Here is a 25,373-nt window from a genome sequence, read left to right as displayed (position 1 = left end):
GTGGGAGTGCCTTTTTTGGACTTGATGCCGAGAAAGCAGGAGATAGTGCCCCTGATGGGACAGTCAGGAACATGGCATGTGCCCTTCCGTGCCCCCTCTGCCACATCCCATCACTTATCCAGTAACCTGTCAGTCTCATTCTTGCCTCTGCACAAGAGTTATCTGGGAACCTGCCTGGGAGCCCCTCCAGGGCAGAACCTATGTCTGCACCATCCTGCATTCCCAGGGCTCAGGCCAAGGCCTGGCATAGAGAATGTTTCCTGAACTGAATGGAGGGCTGAGAGTCAGCTCTCTAGGCAGCAGGAGAGGGGACTAGGCAGGCCTGCACCGTGATGTCATGGACACACACTTTATGCTTTCGGTGCATTCTTTCCAGGCTTATATGGGAGCAAAGAGTCCAGAACACAGCTTGTCTACAGGTTTGGACCAGAGCCCTCGGGGAAGCAAAGGTCTTAGGGCCAGAAGATCCGGAGCAAGGAGAGGCTGCCTGGGGGTGATGGCGAGGGGTGTCGGTGCCCTGGGCTCCAGCCATCTCCACCTAGAAGGAATTTCCCAGTGAGTGCCAGCCAGGGCTCAGCTTACGTCCATCAGTGCGGCATTGACGTAGTTGCTGGGCTCTCCATCCACCGAGATAAGGAAGGGCAGGCAGCGGTCCAGAGGCAGGACGTCCATGCTCCGGTTCTTATCGTGATTCCGAGGCAGGAGCCCGATGCTGCAGTCCTCGGGCCGGACACGGGGGGTCACGATGTTGAGGGTCTGTAGGGCACAAAGACAGACAGGTAGGCACTGCTCAGGTGGGTACCTCAAACAGAGCAGACGGTGAAGTTCACACTCAGCCTACCCCATCCTATCTCCATCCTCCAAGCTTGGCCCTCCAGTCGCCCCACCATCCCACCCCCACCCCAGGGCTTGTTCCTCTCCCATGTGACGTGCTGCCATCTCCCTATCGGGCCTGTATGACACCCTGATGCCAAGGCTACAGAGGCAGCATGCCCATGCGCAGAGCAGACACAGACTGCCAACACCTGCCAACCTGCTCATCTCAGAAAAGGGTGGGCCAGCCAGGAAGTCAGAGGGTGGGGGTGGGGCTGGGAATCTCTAAGCAGTGTTTATGCCTCCGTTGAAGTGTCCTGGAAGGAGGGAAAGGATTTACCCAATGCTCCTCTCAGAGACAGTGGCTTTTATAAAGATTTTATTCATTTATTTATTTATTTGACAGAGAGAGATCACAAGTAGGCAGAGAGGCAGGTAGAGAGAGAGGAAGGGAAGCAGGCTCCCTGCTGAGCAGAGAGCCTGATGTGGGGCTCAATCCCAGGACCCCGGGATCATGACCTGAGCCAAAGGCAGAGGCTTAACCCACTGAGCCACCCAGGCGCCCTGAGACAGTGGGTTTTAGAACAAGCTGCTCAGGATGGGTGAGAGACCCCCAGGGGGCAAGATCTAGGAGGGTAGAAAACTTCAGGGCTGGGTTCTGCAGAGTGAGTCTTGCAAGCATGGGGCCAGAGCTGAATCGTCCAGCCAGAAGACCAGATGCTAGGTGCACCCAGGAGGGGGCTGTGGCCTCCATCTCTCCCCTCCCAATCAGTAAAGCTTCCTTTGGAGGGAGCACGGGGGTACTGGCTGGCTGGGGTATCTGCCTGTGGAATCATGGGCCGAGGACTTGCCCCTCAATTTCTGGAACTTCCTTGCTTCCTGCTGCCTGGTTCTCAGCTCCTGTTGCCGAGGGATGACCCCGGCACGGACCTGAGGACAAAAGGCTGGACTCTTGGCTTACGCAGTGATTCACATCCAGGCCTCCAGACCAAGTTGCCACCATTCTGGCCACCTGGGCTGCAAGGTACAGATGTGCTATGTCTGCGCTGAGCTGAGCTCTGGGATGGTACTTCTCAAAGTCTCATGTGCAGACAAGTCATCTGGAGATCTTGTTACACTGCACACTCTGGTTCAGAAGCTGTGGGTGGGACCCAGGATGCTACATTCTGATGAACTCCCAGGTGCAGCTGATGGTGCTGGCCTCCAGACCCCATTCTGGGTAGTAGGGAGGATCTAGGACACACACACTCCAATTGTACGGAAATGGCAAGAAAACCCGAGTCCCTCTAGGGATGGTGGAGCATGAAACTCACACCTGTGTTTAAAAACTCGTCTCTACTCACAACTCAGACTAGCTAGAACTCCATTCGTTCACAGGATCTTAGTTAAAAAACAAGTGTCAACAGTCATTGAGTGACTGGTTCATAGCGGTTCACGGTTGTGCGTGGAATGTTCTGGAATTCATTCTGCAGCTTTCTAGAGCTTCGGACACTGGAAGCACTGGGCTTATCCGTTCTCACAAAGAAAACCCCATGAATGTTCTCAGCGCCACTGAAGTTGGCTGGGTCACCGAGCCCAGGCCTTGCTCTTACCTGAAATTCGTCTTTGATCTGGCTGGAGTTGGTCTGGGGGTCCAGCCTGCTGATATTGTAGTAGAGAGAGCGGAACTCGCACACGGGGATGGCGGTGTTGCCACACAGGCACGCTTCCAGGATGGCGTCATGCACGAACACGTACTGCTCCTGCCAAGCCATGGAGAGGAGAGAGAGGGGTCTGGGTGAGAAGAAGAGTGGCCTGGGCATGTGTCTCCCAGATGTAACCCCATGGCTGGGAAGGATGGGCAGGATTTACATAGCCACATCACAGCTTCCTCTCCAACCCCAAAGGGCCAAGCTTCCCTGATTCTTCCCAAGCTCCCTTGGCAAAGGTGAGACTATGTTGTGGGACTGAGCAGTAGAGTCACTGATGACAGTTAGAAACTTCTGGACCTGCTGCAGCACGGGCTAATGGTGCCTGTCTCTGTCCCCTTGGCTGTCACCTCTACCTTGGAGGCTGCTAACCGCGAGCACCTGAGATTCGTGCTGAGGGATTTCTTCTGGTCCCAGGAGCACACTGGGGCTGCGCCCAGGGCGAGCCAGCAAGGCTGGAGAGTCAGCGCTCTGGGAAGGAACCCTCAAGAAGTGTCCGCCAGAGACTTGGGGCAGAAACACCTAAGCTCCTTCTGTCCCAGGTAGGATATTTGGGAGGGCATGTTCCCTACTCCCTCAGAGCTCCCAGCAGGCTTGAGTTTCAGGTGTCCACAGGGTAAAACAGCTTGCAAATCCCCTCAGCAGTGTCACACAGCCTGGCTTCCTTTCCTTCTCTCTGCTTTCCAACCTGTGAGTCTCGGGATCGCCTCCCAAATCAACCACATGCCTTGTCTCAGGGTCTGCTCCTGAGCCCTGGGCCCCTCTGCCACCTGTGTCCTTTGCTCCGGCTGTTCTCTTCCCCTGGAACCCCGTGCCCCTGTTGCTATGGCCCCTCTGCTTCATTCCCTCTGGAAAGTCTTCTGCAAACCCACCAGGTGGAAGCTGTTGCTATTGTCCCCAGGCCCTTAACCAACGTTTGTTGAGTGACTTGGCCCATCTCTACATCAAACACTTATCCAAATGCATCATGATGATCGATCTGGATGCCTGTCTCTGCACAGACAGCAGGGACCCCGTGTCTAGTGCCAGCCAGTGAGCCTGTCTTCCGCAAGCATGAATCTGGGAACAGAGAAAGCAGCCACTCGGCTCTCCTGCAGCCTTACCCAGTGTAGACGCTAGCCTGTGGAAGTTAGCTCAGAGCCCATAGCGGGCTCTTATGTGTACATGCTTGTAAGTGGGGGGATTCTCCACGGAGCCGGCAGTGCCTGGCCAGGCTCAAACCCAAAACTTCCCTTTGCAGGACTGATGAAGGACATAGCTTCTTATCTGCCCTAGCTGCCTGCCTGGGCACCCACAGCCTTCCCTAGAACCAGGCAAGGGGCTCATTATAAGAAGAATTAGCCATGGCTTTGAGGAGTAGGGTGGGCAGAAAAGGCTGCCTAACAAGAGAGTATGGTTCAGGGAAAAGTGCATGGGCTTTGGGGTCACATGCACCCAGGTTCCACCACTGTCCACCTGTGTGAGGACTTGGGGGCCCTTTATCTGTAAAATGGGGATACTAGTAGGAGCTGCCCCATAGGCTTGTTGTGAGGAATACACATACTATCCCTAATATAAAGGACCTAGCATGATGCCTGGCTCGTAGTAGGTGCTCAACAATAAAGATGAACTCCTCCCATTTCCCTTGGGTCTTGGGCTCTCTACTGGAACAGAGGGGCGCCTGAAGGCTTGCTTTTCCCTCAAGAGCAGAGGCTATGTTATCTCCTTTGGAATCCCTAGAACCCAGCCCAAGTACTCAATAATTTTGTTGGCGAAGTCATTCCAGCAGGGACTGTGCTTGGCACACAGTAGGCATTCAGGAAGTGCCAATCCCTCTCTGTCTTCTCCTTCCCCCAGGGCAGGAATACTATTCAAAGAATGCTTGAAAGTTGCCATTCGGTCCTTGCTTGGATGCCCTCAGAGCTGGGGAACTCACCCCCACTGATGCAAGTGCTTGCACTGTGGGACCTCAGGGTCAGCAGCTGTGTTCTAGCTTCTGTGGTCCCAGCATAGCAAGTCAGGTATGCCCTCTCTCCACTTCTCTCACCCCATGTCTCTTTCTATAGGATGTCCCCACTCATGAGTGTCTGTTCTACCCTGCTTCTCCTTGGGCAGGGCTGCAGCTCGCTGGCCTGCTCAGTCCCCCAGGACTCACCTCTGTCTGTACCAGGTTGACCCTCTGGGCCCGGAGCTCACGCACACAGTTGAAGATGTCCACTACCCCTTCGTTCTCTGCCATGTCGAGCATGGTGTCAATGGCAATGAAGCAGCCGGTCCTCCCGGCTCCAGCACTGGAAGAGAGGACAGTGTCTGTGAGACACCTCAGGGCGGGGGAGTAGGGAGGGCGTAGGGAGGGAGGGAGTAGTAGGAGGGAGTAGGGAGGCGGGACCTCCCTGCCTCCACCAACCACTCAGCCCTGCCCCAAGAACCCTGTAGAGGGGCAGCAGGCTGAAGAGGCCAGACACAACAGTCTGTAACCCAGCGCAGCCATGAGACCCTGAGCAAGTGAGTGAACTTAGAGCCTCTGCATTCTCTTCTGTAAAATGGGAGAGCAATGCTTGCCGTGGGGGCTGTTTTAACAGAACCTGCTTACTTTTGTTGTCCTCATTTAGCAAGGACTTATTTAATGCTACAAAGTGCCAGACATTGTTCTAAGTGCTTTTATAAACGTTACCTATTAACTCCCTTGTGAGGGCATTGGGAAGTTTCTCACCCCATTTTACAGGTGAGAAAAGCGAGGCACAGAGAGCTGACCTTGCTCAAGGTCACAGAGCTGGCATGCCGTGGAGGTGGGACTTTCACCCCAGCCATCTGGCTCTTGGATCTGTGCTCTTAGATACAGTAACAGTCATAGCACAAAACACATGCTTTGACAACACATCCGCACGCTGTTTCCTCCTCCAGTGGGTGAAGCTCTCCGCTCTATATCGTACAAGGCATGGTGCCTGGCATGCTGGAGATGCCTAATAAACATGTCTTCCTCACTCCCCCTTCTGTCTTTTTCCCTTTGTCAGCAAGCAGGCTGACAGATGGAAGCAAGGAAGAAGAGATGTGGGAACAGAAGGGAGGTGGTGGGAAGGCAGATCCTCTGAGTGGGCCCAAAGGCAGAGTGAATCCGAGGTCCCACGTGGCAAGCCCCAGGTTTGGCTCCAGGGGCACCTGCTTTCCCAGGAATGTGAGCCAGGAGCAACCCACAACTAGAATAGGTGACAGCCCCAAGGCCCTTGTCTGGTAGACATACTCTGATTCTGATACATGCTCAATTCTGATCACTGGTGGCTTCCTTTAGGAAGATCTCAGACCAAGTACAAAATAGCAAAAGAACTCAGCATGACCCTTGGACCCACGACCAGCCTTTCCCCGATCCGCGCTGGGTTCCAGGCATGGCTCTGAACCAGAGACAAATAGAACACTGGCCTTAAGTGCACGTAATTTAAGAAGCGAAGGCCAAGTTAGCAAGGAGGCCCATGCTGGCTGTGTTTTCACATCTTGCTTCCCCTAGGGAAACAGCGATGGGGCAGGAAGAGAGCAGTACTGGCTGACCACAAACCCAGCAGGACAGGCCGGTGGGGACTGGGTAACAGTCCCACAATGATCTGGAAAACAAACCCATGGGAAGCTGTCTTGGTTCTTAGTAAAATTTCACGGTTTAAAGTGGCGAAGTTTGACTTGTATTTATACATTTCCACACCCCAGTCCAGATGCCCGCAGAAGGGATGCAGCCAGTAGGCCTCAGGGTCTAGGAGGGGGCACAAACAGCCACTCATCTGCCTCTTCCTGAAGCCTCCTCCTCCACCTGTGTTAGGGAAAACTAGCAGCCTGACCCGGTTTTGAATCTTGGATCCACCACCAGTGAACAACCTGCCCGGTGGCTGTAAGCCTCACGCATCCAACCTGCCTCCCTGCTGGGTTCTCCTGAGGACCTGAGCTGTACTTCAGCCTCGCACAGCAGCTGAGCTCATCATACTTGGGGTCAGACCCCTGGAACCCAATTCTAGCTCCACCACTTACTAGCTGTGTTACCTTGGGTAAATGACTTGACCTTTCTGGCTTTCAATAACAACCACCATGAAACGAGGCTGATAATAATAAACAGATCCACCCTGTCGCGTCGATAGCCCAGTACATGTACATTGCACAGAATGATGCTGAAAAAGCATGGGTGCATGTAAATTACCTAGCCCTATGCCTACCGACGTTGCAATTTCTCAGTAAATGTAGCCACTTCTATTCAACAAACATTTATGGAGCATCCAGTAAGCCCTGGATGCTGGGATTAGGAATGGGGACACGAAGATAAGCAGACATGGTTTCTGCTCTGAAGAATGAACAGTCTGGGGGAGTGGACAAGTATTAGAGGCAGAGAACGGTAGTGTTTTTAAGTGCCATGAGGTGTCAGGACTTCTCCTAGGCACTGCGTATAGGTCAGCCAGCACATTTCATCTTCAGAATGGCCCCGGGAGTGGAGACCACTGTGCTCGTCATGTTGGGCAGGCTGGCTCTGGAGGAAAGACAGGGCTGTCACGCAAGGAGAGGCTGATAAATCCACTCCCTTCCTCCCTTACCCCTGCTCTGGCTGCCCTCTGGGACACGGGACTTGGGGGGCTAACATTCTACTGTCCTTGAACTGTCATGAGTTGTAAAACAGAGGATATATGCAAAATGCTTAGAGAGCCCAGGGCTGCTGGTGACTGTGACCTGCCAACCCTCAGTGACCTCATCTGTGAAACGGGGTCTCTAATTCCCACCCGCTCATGTGGGGAGGGTAAACAGATGTTGAGCGACAAGAGGTTGGCCCTGAGATGCCTGCAGTTTGTGGACTCTCTCCTTGGCTTCACTCGGGACCTTGACTGAGATGGACACTGCCAGGGCAGGCCTAAGTCAAGAACACAAAGGGTCTGAAAAGGTGGCCTGGGCCCAAGGTCACACTGGAAGAGGGAGGCAGGAGTGTGCGGGCCAGCTGGCCTTCAGGTCTGGTCCAATTTTTAATGCCCTTAACATGACACTTCATCTCCATTTAGGAGGACTGGAAGACATGCCAGTCACTCCCCATGCGACTTTCTAGGTCAGAGCTGAAAATACCTCTTCTCCATAATAAGGTGAAGCCTGGCGCGGTCCATTTACTCTCTGTTAAGGACCCTGCAGGCCAACAATTGATTTTTAAAATAACAGAACTGAAGAGCTGCATGCTTCCACGGAGGCTCCCCGCTGCTGTGGCACACAGCCGAGGGCGAGCCTCTGGACAAAAGCCTGTCCACTCCCAGCGCCGCCGGCTTACACCTGTGTGACCCAAGCAAATGGTCCACCTTCTCGGCAACTCGATGTTCTCATCTGTAGAATGGGAAGGAAGCTAGCGCCCACCCCTCCAGGCTGTGTGAGGAATGTGCAAAGTGCACATGTAACAGACCCTGTCAGTGTGAGCCCACATCCCCAGGGGGCTTTAGTATTTCAGGGTAACAGTCATGATACTCCCTGGTATTGTTACTCTTACTGTGTTGTTGTTGTTATTATTATTGTCAGCAGACCCTGAGATCTGGGCTGGGCTTGGAGACAGGAAGGGCAGTCTTGAAGGCAAAGAAGAAAGGCCGCTGGGAAGAATGCAACTCCCTCACAGACAGCAGCACCATAGAAGCAGCATTGTTTGGAGCTGGAGCCCAGTGCTTACCTGCAGTGGACCACTATGGGCCCGGCCTCGGGGGGGTTCAGGAACTTGACCTGGCGCACGAAGCCCAGAAGGCCGGTGGCATAGCAGGGGACGCCGTGGTCGGGCCAGCTGGTGAAGTGAAAGAGGCGGAGCTCCCGGATCTCGTGGTAGCCTTTCTGAGGAGAGAAGGGGCCTCTGTTCCTCCAGCTGCCACCCCTACATGCCCACCCAGCACCCACAGGGAGCACGGCTGCCGCATGGAGGGGCAGAGCCAGCCATGGAGGGGCCAGAGCCAGCCTCCCTGCCATGGGGGAGGACAAGATCCTGCCAGGTGAGCAAGGGTTGCTACAAAGGGTGACTTATGTAATCTGTTGGGTCTGGGAGCTACAGAAGTAGATAATGTAGAGGTAGTGGCTTTGCTGCAGGACTTCTCAGAGCCTTCAATGGACTGGTGTACACTCTGCATCCCCAAGGGGGCGTTATAACACACCCACAGTGTTTGTCCTTTTGACAAGGGTGTCATGGGACTTCTATTCAGCAGAACAGACTCAGAGAAAGGTTGGTCTTAAACACCAAGTTCAAGTCACTTCCAGTGGAACACGAGGCCTTTCTTTCAGTGACTGGGGTCTGTGACCCTCACTGTCTTCATGGCTTTCAAGTTTTAAAAAAATGTGTCAGACTCCTCTATTCGTTAGATTCTTATTTAGAATCATAAGGCAGGGAACAAATAAAAGCAGAGCGTCTCGGACTGATGGGGGCAGTGGGGCCTAGGGCTCTGGTCGCTTCCCCTTCCCCTCCTACCACTCTTCAGTAACACCCTGCAGGCTAAGGCCGCTTCTCTGCCCAGTCCGTAGTCAGGTGTCACCTCGGGGCCTGTGCTTATGCAGTGCCCTTACCTACTTTCTCCTACCTTGCAATCTCCTGCAGATATGCGGAGAGCAACAAATAGGAAGAGTGTTTGATCATTCTTCCAGTTAAGGAAGATTCCCCGAGGGTTATCTGTGCCAAGCCTTGTGTTAGGCACTGTGAAGGCAGAAATAAAAGCCACAGTCCCTGTCCCTGGAGCGGCTCATGGTCTAGCTGGAGAGGCAGGCTCCTAAGCGGATAACCTATTGAAGTGCTTAAAGGAGCGTCAGGTAACCCCAGCTGGGGAAAGAGAAATCAGAGAAGGCTTCCTGGAGGAGGTGATGCATGCCCTGAGTCTTGAAATACATTAATAGCGAAAATAGTAGCTAACATTTATTAAGCACAGACTGCAGGCCTATTACTCTTCTGAACATTTCGGTGTACTAACTCATTTAATCCTCATACCAGTCCATATGTTGTCTCTGTTTTACGGATGAGGAAATCGAGGCTAAGCCAGGTTAAGGAACACAACCAGGTCACACAACTTGTAAGTTGTAACCCAGTCTGGATCCTGGCTCTTGGACCCCACAGTCTGCACTCCTAGTCACTATGAGAAACTGAGGCCTGAGTGTTGCCCCATCAAAGAGATGGCAGGACTCCCAGGCAGAGAGACAGCCCAGGTAATGTCACGGGGACAGGACTTAGCACGGCACACGCACAGAATCACAAACAGGGCACCCCTGGGGGGAAGTGGAAGACTGGCAAGGGTGGACAGAGGGACTGTGGGTGGGAGGCTGGGCTGGTGCCTGTTGCTGGGAGGCCTTGCATCCCACACGGGGTCTCACTGGGGATCTGGGGAGGTTGCCCGGAAGGGGAAGTGCATCATCACACTTGCATTTTGGAAGGGTTGTGTTGGGGGCTATGTGGAGCCTGGAGTGGAGTGGGAATGTTGGGGGGCAGTGCAGGAGGCACTTACGGCGCCCTCCCAGATCCCCATTCCTGGGCCAGACCTCCATCTCCAGCTCCTGAGTCTTGGCTACGGACACCCACAGCTCCCCCCTTCTTCAGAGAATTGCTCAGCCAACCAGGAGCCCCGTCCCTTGGGGGTGGGAGTGGGCAGCTGGCATTCAGGGGCTGACAGGACAGCAGAGTGACCAGCTGACTTGGTGAGTCTGCCCAGGACTGAGAGGTTTTCTGGGACATGGGACTTTTCCTACTAAAGCCAGGACGGTCCTGGGCAAACTAGGATGTTGGGTGGTCTTAACAGAAGAACAGAGGACCCCTTTGCCTCAAGACAGGATCAAGTGTGTGGGGGAGCTCATGCCCCAGAGCTCCCGTGGGATCCAGCTGCCTTAGTTAGGTCTCCAGCTGACAGCACGTCCTGGCTTGGCTCCTTCCACTGCCCGCCCTGCCTCCCTCCCTCCCTCTCTCCCCTTCTCAGAGCTCCTCCTCAAGCTTCAGCAAGCACACCCAAAGCCCTTCCACAGGCTCAGCTTCCCAGAATCCCAAACTAAAATGGAGTAAGAGTGGAGGCAGAGAGCCCCATAGCAGGCTGGGGCGGGGGTCCAGGCGGGAGTGAACAAAGGCCCAGATGGAGGCTCTGACCCAGAAGCTGAAGTAGAAGAAACAGCTTCAGCAACACTCAGGGTTTCATTCCATTCTCCAGGTCAACTCAGCCCAGGGAAGCCCTTGTTCCAGCCCTTACCACCTCCACTGAGGGTGTGGATCAGGGCCCCTCCCTCCCTGGTGGGACTATGCTCTCTTCAAGGGCAGACACCACTTCCTGTCTACTATTTCTGGGTCCCTGGCTCAGGAACCGATTTTGAGCTAAGGACCTAGGCAGTGTTTGCTGAGCACCTGCCTGTGGTTCTCCGACGCCTCCCTGCTTGGGTGTGGAGCCCAAGATGGGCTCCTCTGTCCCCACTACTCATCTCACTACTTGCACTAACTGCATCCATGCCAGATCCTCCTCTGGGGTCTGCCTCCCCGGGCCTCTGCTGTAGGAGTGCTGGCTGAGAGTGACTCCCCTTTTCTGGAGAAGTGCCCTCAGCCCACAGGATCTGACTTGCACTGCAGGTGACCTCTCAGTGGCTGGTCCACAGTCTGGGCAGATGGAAGCAAGTGGGCCACGTCTGGGGTGCAGGTCCTGCTCTGGCAGCCCCTGTGGATCAGGCCTAGGTTAGACTCCGCTGAAGACTCTGTCCTTGCCCAGGTCCTTCCTCTTCTCCCTCCTCTCTCCCTCCCTCTCCTGTAAGTTTCTCTTGAGAGTGGTCCCTGGATACACCATCTGTACCCAAATCCTTGTCTCAGGCTCTGCTTCCAAGGAACCTGACCTAAGGCCACACTGGTGTACCTGTTGTCATGGAGAAGTGCCCTTCGCTCCTGGCTCTTTGACTGAGTCTGTAGACACAGGCCTTTAAGAGCATTAGGCTTGGGGCGGGGATGGGGGGGACGCGGCAGGGAGGCTGCCAGGAGCAGTGTGCCCATATCAACCATGTGTGCACTTGCTGTCCCGAGTATGTGCCTGCTTTGTTCCTCCCAGGGACTTGTCTGAACCCCAATAGCACAGCTCTCAGAGCAGTGAATCCCCAGTGCTTCCGCAGTTGCTGGCTCTGTGGCTACTTGGTCTATCAGTGTGGATGCTTCCAGAAAATGGCAAGTATAGAGTAAGTGGAAGGGGCATTGAGTTTCAAGTCAGGGGTTGAGGTGGGAATGTGGTTCAGCGAGCTTGTAGCTCGGCAATGTGGGAGAAATGACACACATGCTCTGTGCCTAATTTTCTTCCCCTATAAGATGGGAGTAAAAAAAAGGGGGGGGAGTAATAATAGTACCTCTCTCAAGAGGTTGTTGGATTCAATGATGTCATGTATGCAAAGCACTTAGAAAAGCACCTGCTTTAGTAATTGTTCAATAAATGTTAGTGATCATCATAATAGGAATTAAAAGATAAATCTTATTTGCTATCTTGTTCCTGCTTATCAAGCTTCTGCCAGCCCAGCTTCCTTTCAATGCCTAGACCAGTACTTCTCAATCCTGACGTCATGGACATTTGGGGCTAGATAATCCTCTGTTGCTGGGGGCTGGGTGTCTTGAGCATCGTGGGGTGTTCATCAGCATTGCTGGCCTTCATCCACAGATGCCAGCAGCACCCCTCCTTCCTCAGCTTTGAGAACTAAAAATGTCCCTAGACATCGCCAATCTTCCCCTGGGGGTCAAAATCACCACCAGTTGAAAACCACAGGCCTGGAACATGCGGAAATCTTCTTTCCTTGTGACTCTGTGTGTTTGTTTCTTTCTGCCTGGCATAGGGTTCCTCCTGCTCTTCCCTCAGCTGACTTTCTCATTCTCCTTTGGCTGCATAAATGCCTCCTCCTCCAGGAAGCCCTCTCTGACCACCTCATCTTGTCTTCACTCGTGGCAGGTTTCTTCCATGGCTTTTATCACCATATGGCATTTAGTCCATTTGTTTGCCTGCCGAATTCTGTTTGTCACTCCTGCTAGAGGGGTGCAGCCTCTGGAATAGGATCCACGTCAACTCAATTGCTGATCTGTCCCTGGTGGCAGACACAGGGCGGGCAGCTGCTGGGAAGCTTACCTTTTGGACGGTGAAGGTGCGTATGACGTACTCGGCCAGGGGCTCAGTCTCAATCAGGCTGACTTTAATGTCCCCGTAGACCTCCGTGTCATCCGGCCAGTATCGCACACACTTCACCTGCGGGGAAGGACAGAGACAAGGACGGATGAGTGTACGGCTGAGTGCCAGCAGCCGCCTCGTCCGGCCTTCCTGTTCCGATAAACCCGAGGGCGATTTGGGTGGAATTTCGGTCCAAGGGGCTGTCAGCTCGCCAGCGACTGGCAAACCGCACAGGGCCACGCCCTCTCCCAAAGGAACTGGAGCCGTTAGGAATAATGGTAGTACCTTCTTCGGCAGAGCTCCTTAAAATCTCCAAGTCCATTATCACACTAGGTGAGCGAATCAATCGAGGTGAGATAGGCAGGTGGTGTTACCCCATTTACAGACGGAAACAAAGCTCGAGTTGGGAGGTCCGGCACCTGGTCCCAGGTCACCGGGCCGGCGTTCTACCTCTGGCTGAGTCCTCTTTCTGCTAGATCAGGTGGGGCAGGGGGGCAGCATCAGCGGAACAGAGATGAGAATCAAAGGTGGGAAGCGGAGGGGGTGGGGAGAGGGTCATTAACATCCAGAGGTGGTGACTGGGGGCTGGAAGGAGAAAGGCTCTCAGCTGGGAGACGGATGCAAGGAGCGGGGCCCAAAGGGAAGCGTCGGCACAAAGGCTCCCTGCCCGGGCGGTGGGTGCAGATGCCAGCGACAAGCCAGTCCCGTACTGGACTCTAGGTCACACTCCGCGGGAGGAAAAAGAGATCACTGTTTTCCCCTAAAAAGAACAAAAGCATTACCATTCCGGGGGACGCCGCGCGGCCTAGAGTGGCATTTCCCACAGTGTGTTCCGCTGGGTGCTAATAGGTGTTAGGTAAAGAAAAAAAAAAAAAAACAAGAAACAAAAAAAACAAACAAACAAAAAAAGGTTTTGTGGTCAAATGAGTTTGGGAAATGCTGGATTAAACAAAGTTAAACAGGCCGCTCTGCTACAAGACTCCTCAGCTCGTTGACCGTGCTAACGCTAAAGTGTTTTCGACTCTCCGAGAGGGGCAAAAAGTGCACAGCATTTCCCAAACGTATTTAACCATGGAACCCTCTTCTCACTGGGTATCCTGCAGACTAGCATCCCATGGAACCCACTTAGGGAAACGCTGGTATAGCGCAACCGGCTTGGCAGGCAAACGGATGCATTGCTTGGTTCTAACAGCTGACAGCTTCCAAAAAGTGCTGAAATCCCTCTCAGGCTCAACTGAACTATTCGTACGGGCAGCTAACACTCACTCACAGCTCGCCGCATCCCACACCGCTTGCTGAGTGTGCTACGAATTCCTTCCATGTATTATTTTAATCGCTTATCACTACGACCTTTACAGACATGATTATCACCCTGTTTTACGGATGAGGAAGCAGAAGCATTGGGAGGCTAAGAAAATTGTCCAGGGTCGGGAAGGGATGGAGCCGGGATGCAAAGCCAGGCCACCCGGATAATTACCAGAAACATGGTCCCGTGCAATGGTCAGAGTCAAAATGAAAAAATGCACAGGGAGCGTCAGGCACAGTGGTTGGCTCCCAGCAGGAGTTCTGTTAAGAGACTGCTCCCCTGTTCCCTCCCCAGATCCAAATTAGATTCGTGATCTGTCCATCGAGGGAATCTGTCTCCAAGATGGGACATTTTAGAGAACAGGGTGGAATTTGCTTCTGAATTCTTAAATCCTAGCTGGGCCTTTTTGTCTGTGGTAGCTGCTCTCTGGGTCTGGGTCCTTGGGGAGCAGTGGTGAGTGGAGGGGCCATGATACTAGCAGGAGAGTTAAGAGTCAGAGATCATAGCTGGGCTCTGGCTAGAGGACTAAGGGGTAGGTGCTCCAGCCCCTCTGGGGCTGTTTCCTCATCTGTAAAGCTGGGGATGGGACGAAGTGAGAGCGGGCTCAAGGATAAAGTCTCTCCTGGCCCCAGAACCCTTTGAGGCCACGAGATGTCCACAGCCCTCTCCTGATTATGAAGACAGCCCAGATTCTCTCTCCTATGATCTTGGAGGCCAGGACTCTTTAACGGGTTATCTGGTCCTTCGCCAAAACAAAAACTTACCTGGCCACTCTCCGGTTAGTTCCTATGCTAAGTAGAGAAGCCCTCTTTCTTCTAGTGTTGTGCACCCTGCCTTTCAACCCAACAGCCCACCCACCCACATACCGCAGTTTACCAAGTGAGCGAAAGCAAGCCGGGCATAGCAGTCCCATCTCCAAGCCCTAGGATTAGCTAAGGACAACGTAGGAGAGAGTCGAGATAGAGCAGAGCAGGAGACCAAGGCCTGAACCCTGAGGGCTATCAAGGTTTTAGAGGTAAGGGAGCAAAAGGTCGGATGCTCTGAGAGACTGAGTTCAATGAGAAGAAAGAAGTGGTGGTTGAATTCGTCAACATGAAGGATGCTGGTGATACTGACCGTCTTACTATGGGTGGGATGGAGAGGGGAGAAGAGAACGGGAGTGGAGAAACAGAGCCTGTGTGTGTCTTCAAAGTCTGGCAGAAAAGCAGGGACAAGAGAATCTTTTTTGTTGGTCTGTTTTGTATTTTCAGGGGGAAGGTGCTCAGGATGTTTTGTATGTTCAGGGGAATAATCCAGCAATGAGAAAAAGAGTTGCTTTTCGAGTGATAGGGGAAATGAGAAAATTCTTGCATAGAATCTGTGATTCAAGGCACTGGGATTGCCTTTGAAAGGGCAAGAGTCACTTCTTCCGTCGTAGGAGGCTGAGCCTTTAGAAACAGCAGACAGTCTACCATTTGGGTCAACAAAAATGGCCCTTTTTTATGGTTAACCCTGATAATAGAGGGGAAGAATGAGAAGATGGTCATAGATGCAAGTAGGATTGTGGCTTTGTGGCGTGAAGATGAGCGTTCATGTCTGATGGCTTTCATTTCCCCAAAGGGTATGAGATGACGTCATCAACTGAGCGAGGATGGAGAAAAGGATGACTTGGAGGGAAAGGCCGTATTCCCCGAATGGGAAGCAGGGGTGAGGATTTCTCCCACGCGGGTTGTTGTGAGTGAAGTGTTGAGCAGGGGCACGTGCCATAAGGCACATAACAGAGAGAGGCTCAGGAGGACAGGGCCAGCAACCTCTGTCCAGGTAACTGCGGGAGGGGCTTACCCTGCCCACTTCCACGAGGTTCGTGACCATGACGATGCTGGCCGAGTTCTCCTGCCAGATCATTCTCCAAAAGTCCTTGACAGTCTCCTGCATCGGACCTGAGGACAGAGAAGGTGACAGGGTCAAAGACCACAAGTGCAAGGAGGCAGCCAGGAGGCTGTCCCTCCTGGTTGGTCCGTCCAGGCTCTGCATAGGTGAGCAAGAGCGAGGCCAGATGATCCCTGCTGGGACACCCAAGTCGCTGAGACCAGGGCCGGAGTAGAAAAGCAAAGCGGCATTCCAAACTAGCATGGTCTGCAGCACCCATGGAGATACACCCACAGCCTTTCCTCTTCCCTCCTCTGTCCTCCTCAGGGGCTGTCCCCCAGCCCCACTTGCCCCCATCCATCACCTTATAGGGATTATATTATGGGTTAATAATATGGCTTAAGGGAGTTTTCATAAGAACCGGGCTCTAGGACCTCAATGAGAGTCAGGGAGGAAATTGGGGTTCCAGGGGTCAGGGAGGACAGAAAGCTGCCAGGAGCTGGAGGCTCACAGTGCAAACGGTACAGGCCTGAGTTTGAGCTTGACAAACACAGGAAGCATTCCCCTGGAGTCCCAACAGGAGGGAGGGAAAAGAAATGGACAAGGAGAGGGAGAGAGGATCTGAGAGTCCAAAGCAATTTCCTTGGAAATTTCTCTTTCAATGTCCTGGGCCTTCATCACTTTTGCAATTATAAAAGAAATACATGTATTTGATATAAAAATCTCAGTAGCCTTTTCCTGTATATGTATATATGTGTGTGTGTGTGTATATATGTATGTGTGTATGTATTTACACATACGCATTTGCTGAATAAGTAAATTATTATATGCATTATTATATACATTTTGCATGCTCTTAAAAATTCTTACCAAGCATGGTACATGTTCACTGCATAATTGTCTATAATATGGAAGTATTATACTTTATTTAAACAAGCTACCAACTGTTGGGCATTGAAGATTTTTCACTTTTTTCCTATTGCAGATAACACTGTGATGAGTATCTCTGTATACGTGACTGCCCACCTATCTAACGATTCACAGTATTTCCTCCCCAAAGGGTTTGGTAGGTAGGATCATTTTGAAGCCTTTGATAATGTACTGTCAAAGTTGTTTTCCAGAACGGCTGAGTACTTCTCTCTTCTAGGCGCACGCTCGTCCAGGAGATCAGGCACCATCAGCTTTAGCTCTCGATGGTGGATCCCTGGGGCACATTAGCCTGAGGCTGAGGCTTCGGGTCTGCCCTGCCTGTGACCATTTCTCAGCTGTACCTCCTTCATCTCTTACTCATATCCCTACCTAGAGCTGAATTTGTCACCTCTTTCCTTCCCAAACAAATGGTTGCTCCCAGACACCCCTGGAGGCTCTCCAGCCCTACGCCCGTGTGACTTCTTTGCTGGCAGCAACCCATTCCTCTCTTCCAGTGAAGGGCAAGGACAGCTTCGAGGGAAAGGAGGGCACTTACCCTGCGTTGCAATGTAGTGCCGAGGTCGATGGTATCCCTGGATGACAGGAGAGAAGCAGAGTGAAGGGCCTCCAGTCAAAGCTCGCAAACACCACAATATTAATAGCTATCCTTTCCAAGACATGCTCTCCTCACAGGCAAAATGAGAAGAGCATCAGACACTTCCCAGAGAAGTGGCAAAGACGAAATTAGGTAACGCATGGAAAACTCTTATTAAATCACTCAATGAGTGAGCCATTGTAATAGTTACTTGGGAGGGGCCCATATAGGCTTGCCTTGGAAGCAAAACTGGGTGGCCGTAATTACCTAGGCCCATGCACCCAGAAAGGTTGAGAAGGAATTTGGGGGTTCCTGTGGGACACAAACCATCAAAAAGTCTCTCCTGGGTCCTAACTGTGTGCAGAACACCGTGTGAGGCTCTGTAGGGCACTTGACAGAAGAAAACCATTGCATCGTTGGCCCCTTGCCTTAGTAAGGATTAGGGAAAAAAAAATTGGGAAGAATGCCACAGTGCCTCTCTGTGCCACATGGTGGGGCTTGGAATTGGAAGTCCCACTCATCGGGGTGGGAGGGGGGCACGCAGGTGTGACCTAGAAGATGATAAAGCCACTTTCTGGTTCAGAGACCAGTTTCTGATATGTCTGTGTATTTCGGTGCCCCAGGAGGCCCTGCCGTGCCCTGGGGTGGGGCTCCTCGGTGCTCCATCACCTTCATCACTGGGGAAGAGGTTGAAGAGATCCTTCTCTTTTGCCTGGGTATGGCGATCCATGGGGGATGCTCTTTCTAGTTCTAGAGAGGAATTATACCGTACTGGGTAGAGTTCACGTTTTGGACAATGATTTGCATTTAGTACATAGTATTTATGGAATGAACACAAGAGTGAGTGAATGAATGGACGGACGGATGCGTTTTCAAACTACAGATGCCAGTTAGGGATCCTGCTGGCGGAGAGGTCACGGACAGCCCCGAAATCCACTTTGCTTTATGGTTAACCATCTCAGAAGGAAACAAGCCCGAACGGTTGACGAATCCCTCGTTTTGTCTCCAGTGTTGGTGATCAGTTTTTCTGTCCTGTCGTGGGTGGGGTGGGGGGGAATGAGCTGCCTCAAGGCCCTCTCACTCAGGAAATGAGCCAGAATCGCCATCTGTGTGGTTAATGGTAAAACAGATGTGGCATCTTTCAAGTCCCAGATCCACGAATCAACAGCCCCACCTAAACTCCTTGTGTGATAACTTCTTAGCGAAGTCATCAGCTTCTTGAGGACAAACACTGCCTCCTCTAAGTTTAAAAAAAAAAATGTCTATAGGGCCTCCCACAGTGTGAGACTCAGAGCAAATGTCCAATGAACAAGTGGCTGGGAACACAGCTAAATTAGGTACCGCTGGAGGGGGTCACGCGCACACACTCTGGACCTGATGGCCTCGGTTTGCATCCCAGCTCTGACCCTTGGGAGCTGTGTGGTTTGCAGCTAACACTTAACCTCCTTGTGTCTCCATTGATCTTTTACTCTCAGATGAGGTTCTTAGACTTACACTGTAGCGTTGCTACTGAGATTACATGGCAGTCACTATGCCACAGGCACTATAGTCCAAGATTTACCATATATGATTTTATCTTGTTATTTATTTTATTGGTCGTCTGGCAAACATTCATAGGGTGCTTACCATGACTAAGCGTCTATGTTGACCGCTGGGTGATGGTGAGATCGGAAGCCTGTCCCTCCTCACTGCTCTGCCTCTAATGGAAAATTGAGCCCCTCTCTGAGACATGAGAGATGGGAAGGGAGGTGAGAGGGACCAGAGCTCTTCTGAGAAAGAGGGACAGGGGTTCCGAGGCTTACAGGAAGAATTAGACTTGGGGGGTTTTCTTGATTAGGTTTGGGAACAGAAGATAGTCCCCTAGAGTGTAGAAGGGTGTGGTTTCTCAAGCCCACCGTCTTCCGTCACCTGCATCATCAACTCCTACTTGCAGTCCTTGTCCTTCCTGACCCGAGCCACAGCTTGCTGGCCTCCCTGCCTCCAGTCTGGTCCCACTGCCCGTCTGCTTCCGACCAGACTGAATTCACCAGTGCATATCGGATTCTGGTATTTCCCTACCAAACAGCCTGCAGCGGCCCCCCCCACTGTCTGTGTGATCATGCCCAAATGTCCTACCTCAGGACTCATCTGTGTCTCTAGCCTCACTGGCAGTTGTCACTGTCCATGCCCTCCCATGAGCCCCATGTCCCTGTTTCCCTGCACCGCACCTCAAATGAGCCTTCCTCCCCGAGCAGTCCTACAGGCTTCCACGTGTGCCCAACCAACACATAGAGCACATGAGTGGCAATACGGCTTTTGTCCTCTTGTCCCCTTGGGCCGTGGAGCCTACACTCAGAGCTGGGAGCAGTCTTTAGCAAAAGCTGGTGGGTGGCATGTCTGCATCAGCGGGTCTCAGAGGTGATGCTGGGAAACTCTTAATGGCGTTCCTGTCTCCTTCCTCCAGCAGCATGCCCGGTTCCTACCACTCTCGCCCTGGCTTACTGGCTGTCCTGCTCTTCTTGAGACACAGGAGTCATGTTTCCATGCAGAGGCCTTCGCACAGGGCATTCCCTGGGCCATCCGGCATCTGTCCCCGGTGAGATGGGCGGTTTGCTCTCTCCCCTCCGCCCGGTGTCTGCTTGGCTGTCAGTCACTTCACAGAAAGCCCCCCTGCCGACCACCCTGTTGGCCCCTTTCACATTTCTCTGGTTTCCTTTTCTTCAGGGCACTTATCACTCAGGGGCAGAATGTTCCTTGGTTATGGACATGCTCGTTTGTCTGTCTCCCTGGCGGAGTGAGCGCGCCGGCAGGACAAGGCTGTGGTCGGCTTGCATGTGCCCGTGTCCCGAGCACCCACAAGTCTGCCTGGGCCGTCAGCCTTGATAAACACATATCAAATGCACACATGCGCGTGTGCCGTGCGCCCATCTGCGTGCTGCACGGGCATGAAAAGGCCCTCTCTGGTCTCCAAGACCCCATCGAGTCGCCAAAGAGAAAACATTCTAACCATGCGATTCCTCAGCAACGGAGATAAAAGGAAATGTACTGCTCGGCTGGGGCTTTACTGGGGATTTGCCAAGAACTGGTGTAGAAAACTTCCTAACCTTAAAAGAACTTTGAGTTCGTTGAAGTCCCACCTACACAGCACACTGATCGACTGCAAACCAGCACCGGGCCTGCCTCCATCCGTCTGTGAGCAATGGGAAAGAGGCTTGCATCCAAAACGCATTTATCTCACTCTGAACTCCTGCATCTGTTACTTACTGGGGACCCAGATACGATATTTATTTCCAGACTGGTAATTTATAACAGATTCAAGTGGCCAATCCATTCTCGGGCGTGCAAACAAACCCGCCGGCGGGATGGTTCAGACGGGAGCAGAACCATGGCCTCTGAAGGCACAGACAGGGCTGGCCCCATCGAGCTCGTTATCCAAATGGAGTTGTTGTAATGGATCGTCAAGATCCAACTGGGGATAAACGACTCCAGCGCGGGCAGTTAGCTCTTCTGAGAGCAAATGTCCAGGAGGATTTCAGTGGGGGAGAGCAGGCAAAAAGAGTGAGGACCTAGGGAGCTATCTAGCGCGTGTTTTGCCAGGAATCCCCAAAAGGACTCTAGGCATTTTAAGTTTGCTGGAGAACATGGTAGGTTCATAATTCATGGGACTCCCCACCCCCCCACCCCACTCCATATTGGTAACAGTGTGCGAGGAGGTGCTTGTACTTGGTACATGCTTCCCCCGCCATGTTCCCACCTTTCCCTTCCAGACTCTGCTCTGTGCTGTGGGCTGGATGCTGACCTGTATGGACTATGTCATGGGGTTTCGTGACTGCTGGTTTCCAGTTGGGTTCAGCCAATGGGGAGGGGGCAGAAGCAGGAGCTCAGAGGCCATGGGAGGCTGGGGGGGTATGTTCTTCTAGATCTGTCCCTGTCAGGCCGCTGAGGTTGGCACTGACTCTCTGTCAGAGGTCAACCCTTCTAGCTCGGGGACACTGCACCCCACCCTACTGGTTTCCTTTAACCCTGTTCCTACCTTGTTAACCCCCTGCCTCCCATTACTCCCTTTGAGTGAGCCTGTTTCCTAAGGGGAGACTGACAGACACATCGGTTATCGTATTCTGCCGGGGTAGCATTATTATCCTGCTTTACAGGTATCAGAACAAGGAAGTAAGATCATAAGGCTAGTAAGCAGAAAGTTCTGGACTCAACCGGCCCAGCAACGGCTGAATTCATGACTCTGGTCTCATGAACCTTTAACTCTGACCACTGAGATCCAGCAGAGGCCAGTGTCACCTATGAAGACAGCATCTAGCAGAGGCTGGCTTGTCTGCACAATCTATCTTTCCCAGAGGGAGAAGGTGGTGGGGTGTGCTTAGTGCACAGAGAACTGGATTCTAGCCATGCAACCTTGAGCAACCTCAACCCCTGGTTTCTTATCCTTAAAGGCTTGCAGAATGCACTGTAATGATGCTAGAACCTGGCAGGAATGGGAGGTGTTTTCAGTGTTGACATCACAGAGACTCACCTGCATTTAAAGCAATTTCATTTGTCGCCTATAACACACCCAGTGCGTCTTGGCTCTGACTGTAGTCAGATGTTCGCGCAACTTTATCTAGGGAAGAGTCTTTCTAGGAAAGTCACTTTTGTGGGAGGGTTACCAATCAGATGACAAATGCTATATATGGCACCCCAGGCTGGCAGACCCCATGTGGGCCTTTGGGGTTGTCACAAGTACTCAGCTGTAGACAAGTTCAAGGGGGAAACCAGAAGGAAGTTCTGTTCAGTCTGGTTAATTGCATGCTGAGTCCCCACTGTGTGCGGGATGCAAGGTATTGTCTGGGAGTGGATGGGGAGAGCAGGAGGAAAGGCCCCGCACTGGGAACTGGTCTGGTCTGGTTCCTAGTTTGGTTCTGCTGCTGACCAGACCCATGGCCTTACTAAAGCTCTGTAATCTCTTTAAACTTTTTTTGTTTTTGTTTTTGGAGAGGGAGAGAGAGACAGAGGGGTGGGGGAAAGCGACAGAGGGAGAGGGAGAAAGAGAATCCCAAGTAGGCTCCACGCGCTCAGAGGCTGACACAGGGCTCCTCTCATGACCCTGAGATCATGACCGGAGCTGAAATCAAGAGTCAGACGCTTAACTGACTGAATCACCCAGACTCCCCAAACTTTGCAACATCTTCAACCTCAGCTTCCCTTTCTGAAAAAATGGGGATGATTACCTAACTTGGGGGGGCTACTGAGTGGTCTCCATAAACCGTCTCCTTTGAAACCACCCATCACAGGGCCCAAACATGACTCATTTAGAGCCACTGGCTGTTGTCATCGCTCTGCTATTATTTAAGCCAGCAGAATACGTTGGGGAAGTGACCCTTGATCAGACGCCTGTGCCCTTCTCCTGCACATCCTAGCAGTGAGATCCTCAATAAGTTACATAACTAATCAAAAGCCTCAGCTAACTCACCTGGGAATGGGTAGTAATGGCACTTGCTTCGTGAGGTTGTGGTCCTAGTTAAAGTAACGTTGATACACAAGAGGTGATCTTAGGTTACTGTCAATCCTTCTTGCCCACTGGACTCTTACTCATTGGCTAAGGCAGCACTGTCACCTCCTCCAGGAAGGCTCCCTTAACTACCCACCCCCACCCCAACCAAAGCTTTGGTTTTCCTTAATGTTTGCACAGGCCCTGCTCTATGAGGGTCTCTTTTCTTACCCAACTCCCTTACCAGACTGAGTCCCTTTTCAGGTTTGGATTTCCAGCACACAGTGGAGGACCTGCTCAGTGTTTGAGAAATGAATCCTAGATGCATGAAGGAGAGGCTGCAGCTATGAGGGGCAGATACTCAGAGTGCTTTGTCCAGGCTCGAGATGGGCTGCTCTGAACTGGCCATCTCCCTGTAAACTTTCCTGGGAGGGCCACGGGGACAGAGTCCGTGCTGACCTTGACTTCCACTGAAACTCCAGCCCCAGGTCCTGACCACAGTTAGGCTCTCTGTAAAGCCAGGGTCTCAGGTGGGGACTTGAAACCACTCTGGGTGTTTCAGACTCAGGGAATTCCTCATGGGGCGCTGGTGACATTGGTGATAGAGGAGCTGAGATGCTAACCAGGCAACAGAGGGGCAACACAGAGACTGGCACCAGCAGGAGACTGTGACCACCCCTGGAACTAGTGGATGAGGGGAGACAGAGAAGCTGCCAGACCCCAGAGCTGGGTTTGCCTGGCAGAGGCGGGAATTCTGGTGGAAGCTGGTGCCTGGTGGAAGCTGGTGCCCCAGCTGGGGTGCGGCCACTGCCGGAGCTGCCACCCCAGTTAAGTGAGGGAGAAGCCAGACAGCAGCTTTCCCTTCACCCTCCAATCTCCCATCGGTGCCTTCTCTGTAGGGGTCAGCTTGCTCTCATGCACACGCACACACTCACACACTCACACAGGCACACCATCGCACACATACTTAGATAAGCAATGCAAAGCAGAACGGGGAAGGACAAGAAATAGATCTGAGAGCAAACTGACAAATGACTAACACCAGGCTCAATAAATATTTGTTGAATCAATGAATCATCTGGATTGGCCTAGATTAGGGGGAATTCAAACACACACCTCTCCACTTCATAGCCTGTCTCTAGAAACACTTGGGCATCAGAGGGACCAAGAGGAGCTCCAGCATTTGTCAAGGCCTTCGGGCTCCTAGCTGAGGTCCTGAGAAGCCTGGCTTGCGCCGGTTACGAGAGGACCTCCATCTATCCCTGGCGGCCATGCTCCCCTTTTGCAAACTCTCGCTTCCATGGTGAAACAATCCCCTTCCCTAACTGGGTGCTGGATCCCGGACACTCTTCCCTCGGATCTATCCTATCCTTGGCAATAGAAAAATCATCCCAAAGCTCAGCTCTGCACTGGTCACCTCCACAATCAAAACTTCAAACAGCTTTCTCTTGCCTACAGAATCGAGCCTGGCTTTCTAAGTTTGACGGCAAACCACCGATGACTTAGCTCCAACCTTATTTTCTACTACCCCCATGACATTGTCTCTGCTCTGCTCACCCTGAGCCACTACAGACACTCTGGCTCCAGCTGCTACATTTTCGCTTGTGCTGTTCTAACTAGAGGCCCCATCTTTGCCCTCTTTATACTTTAAATTCATCCTGTGCTTGAAGCTTTGGTTCATATCACATTTTGCATTCCTGATGGAAAAAGCGATTTCCCCCCCACCCCTGAATCCCTGCAGCATTTTATCTGAACACATGACACTTACCACTTTCCAGTTGGCCCTGGAATTATTGATGTGCATAGCTTATCTTCCTGCTCAGGTTTTAAAGGGTAGAGACCATGGCGCTCTAAGTTTTATGGTTCCCATAGCATCTGGCACACAGCAGGCACTTTTAAATTTGTGTTGCATAAATGGCTATGCCTTTGAATGAATGAATGGATGGACAAACAGACACACGTACAAATGAATTAATGGGTGAAGGAACAAGACAGGCAGCTGTCCTGAGGCCCCACGGAGCGGGCTACTCCAGCCAGCTCCAAAGAGGATACAGCTTCAGACGGATAATCAACGTGGGTTATGCTAATTACATAAATCAGGGAGGGGCTGGACCCCTCCGGACACGTTCTAGGAGGGCCACCTTGTTGGGGGAGAGGCTGGGGGACAGCCATGGGTCTCAAGCCTGCTACAACCAACCCCAGAGCCCCACCGCCCAGCCCCGTGGAGACTCTCACATCAATGTAGTTGGCGTTGATGTAGTCGGAATGCGGATCTCCATCCAGCACCAGCAGCCTCACTCGGGAATGGTCATCTGCAGAGAGAGAGCAAAAAATAAGGAGGTGGGCGGTGAGGAGCTGCGGCGAGGGGCCAGCACTGCCCACCTGCAAGGCTCCCGTGCGTCAGTAGTATGGGCATCGGGCTGCTTCCCATACCTTCTCTCGTTTGACCCCTGGTCCCACCCTGTTATCATTCCCATTTACAAATAAGGCAGTTGAGGCTCAGGGAGGTCTCTGTGCCTTAGAAAGCCACTGTATGTGCTCCTTCTCTTTTTTCCACCTGCCCTTCTAGTACTCATCATGACCCACCTGGGTGAGTCGCCTGCTTCTTTAAGTCTTCGTGATTTTGTTATTAAAAGGGTAGTAGAAATACCTT

At 52.4% G+C, this 25,373-nt stretch overlaps 1 protein-coding gene across 1 annotated transcript in view; it reads right to left on the bottom strand.

Annotated features, from left to right (window-relative positions):
* Positions 1–25,373, bottom strand: part of LOC111141448 (protein tyrosine phosphatase, receptor type T) — a 706,124-nt gene that overhangs the window by 42,284 nt on the left and 638,467 nt on the right. The window contains exons 18-26 of the mRNA XM_022494012.1: positions 24,956–25,032; positions 17,224–17,260; positions 15,732–15,829; positions 13,387–13,446; positions 12,566–12,682; positions 8,146–8,300; positions 4,636–4,771; positions 2,406–2,555; positions 583–756 (exon numbers count right to left, since the gene is read on the bottom strand). Coding sequence (XP_022349720.1) covers positions 583–756; positions 2,406–2,555; positions 4,636–4,771; positions 8,146–8,300; positions 12,566–12,682; positions 13,387–13,446; positions 15,732–15,829; positions 17,224–17,260; positions 24,956–25,032 — 1,004 coding nt within the window. The remainder of the gene's footprint in view (positions 1–582; positions 757–2,405; positions 2,556–4,635; positions 4,772–8,145; positions 8,301–12,565; positions 12,683–13,386; positions 13,447–15,731; positions 15,830–17,223; positions 17,261–24,955; positions 25,033–25,373) is intronic.

The sequence above is a fragment of the Enhydra lutris genome, unplaced genomic scaffold (assembly GCF_002288905.1).
Source record: "Enhydra lutris kenyoni isolate GAN:26980312 unplaced genomic scaffold, ASM228890v2 scaffoldscaffold6, whole genome shotgun sequence".
Taxonomy (NCBI): domain Eukaryota; kingdom Metazoa; phylum Chordata; class Mammalia; order Carnivora; family Mustelidae; genus Enhydra; species Enhydra lutris.
This window is presented reverse-complemented; position numbering and strand designations above follow the sequence as displayed.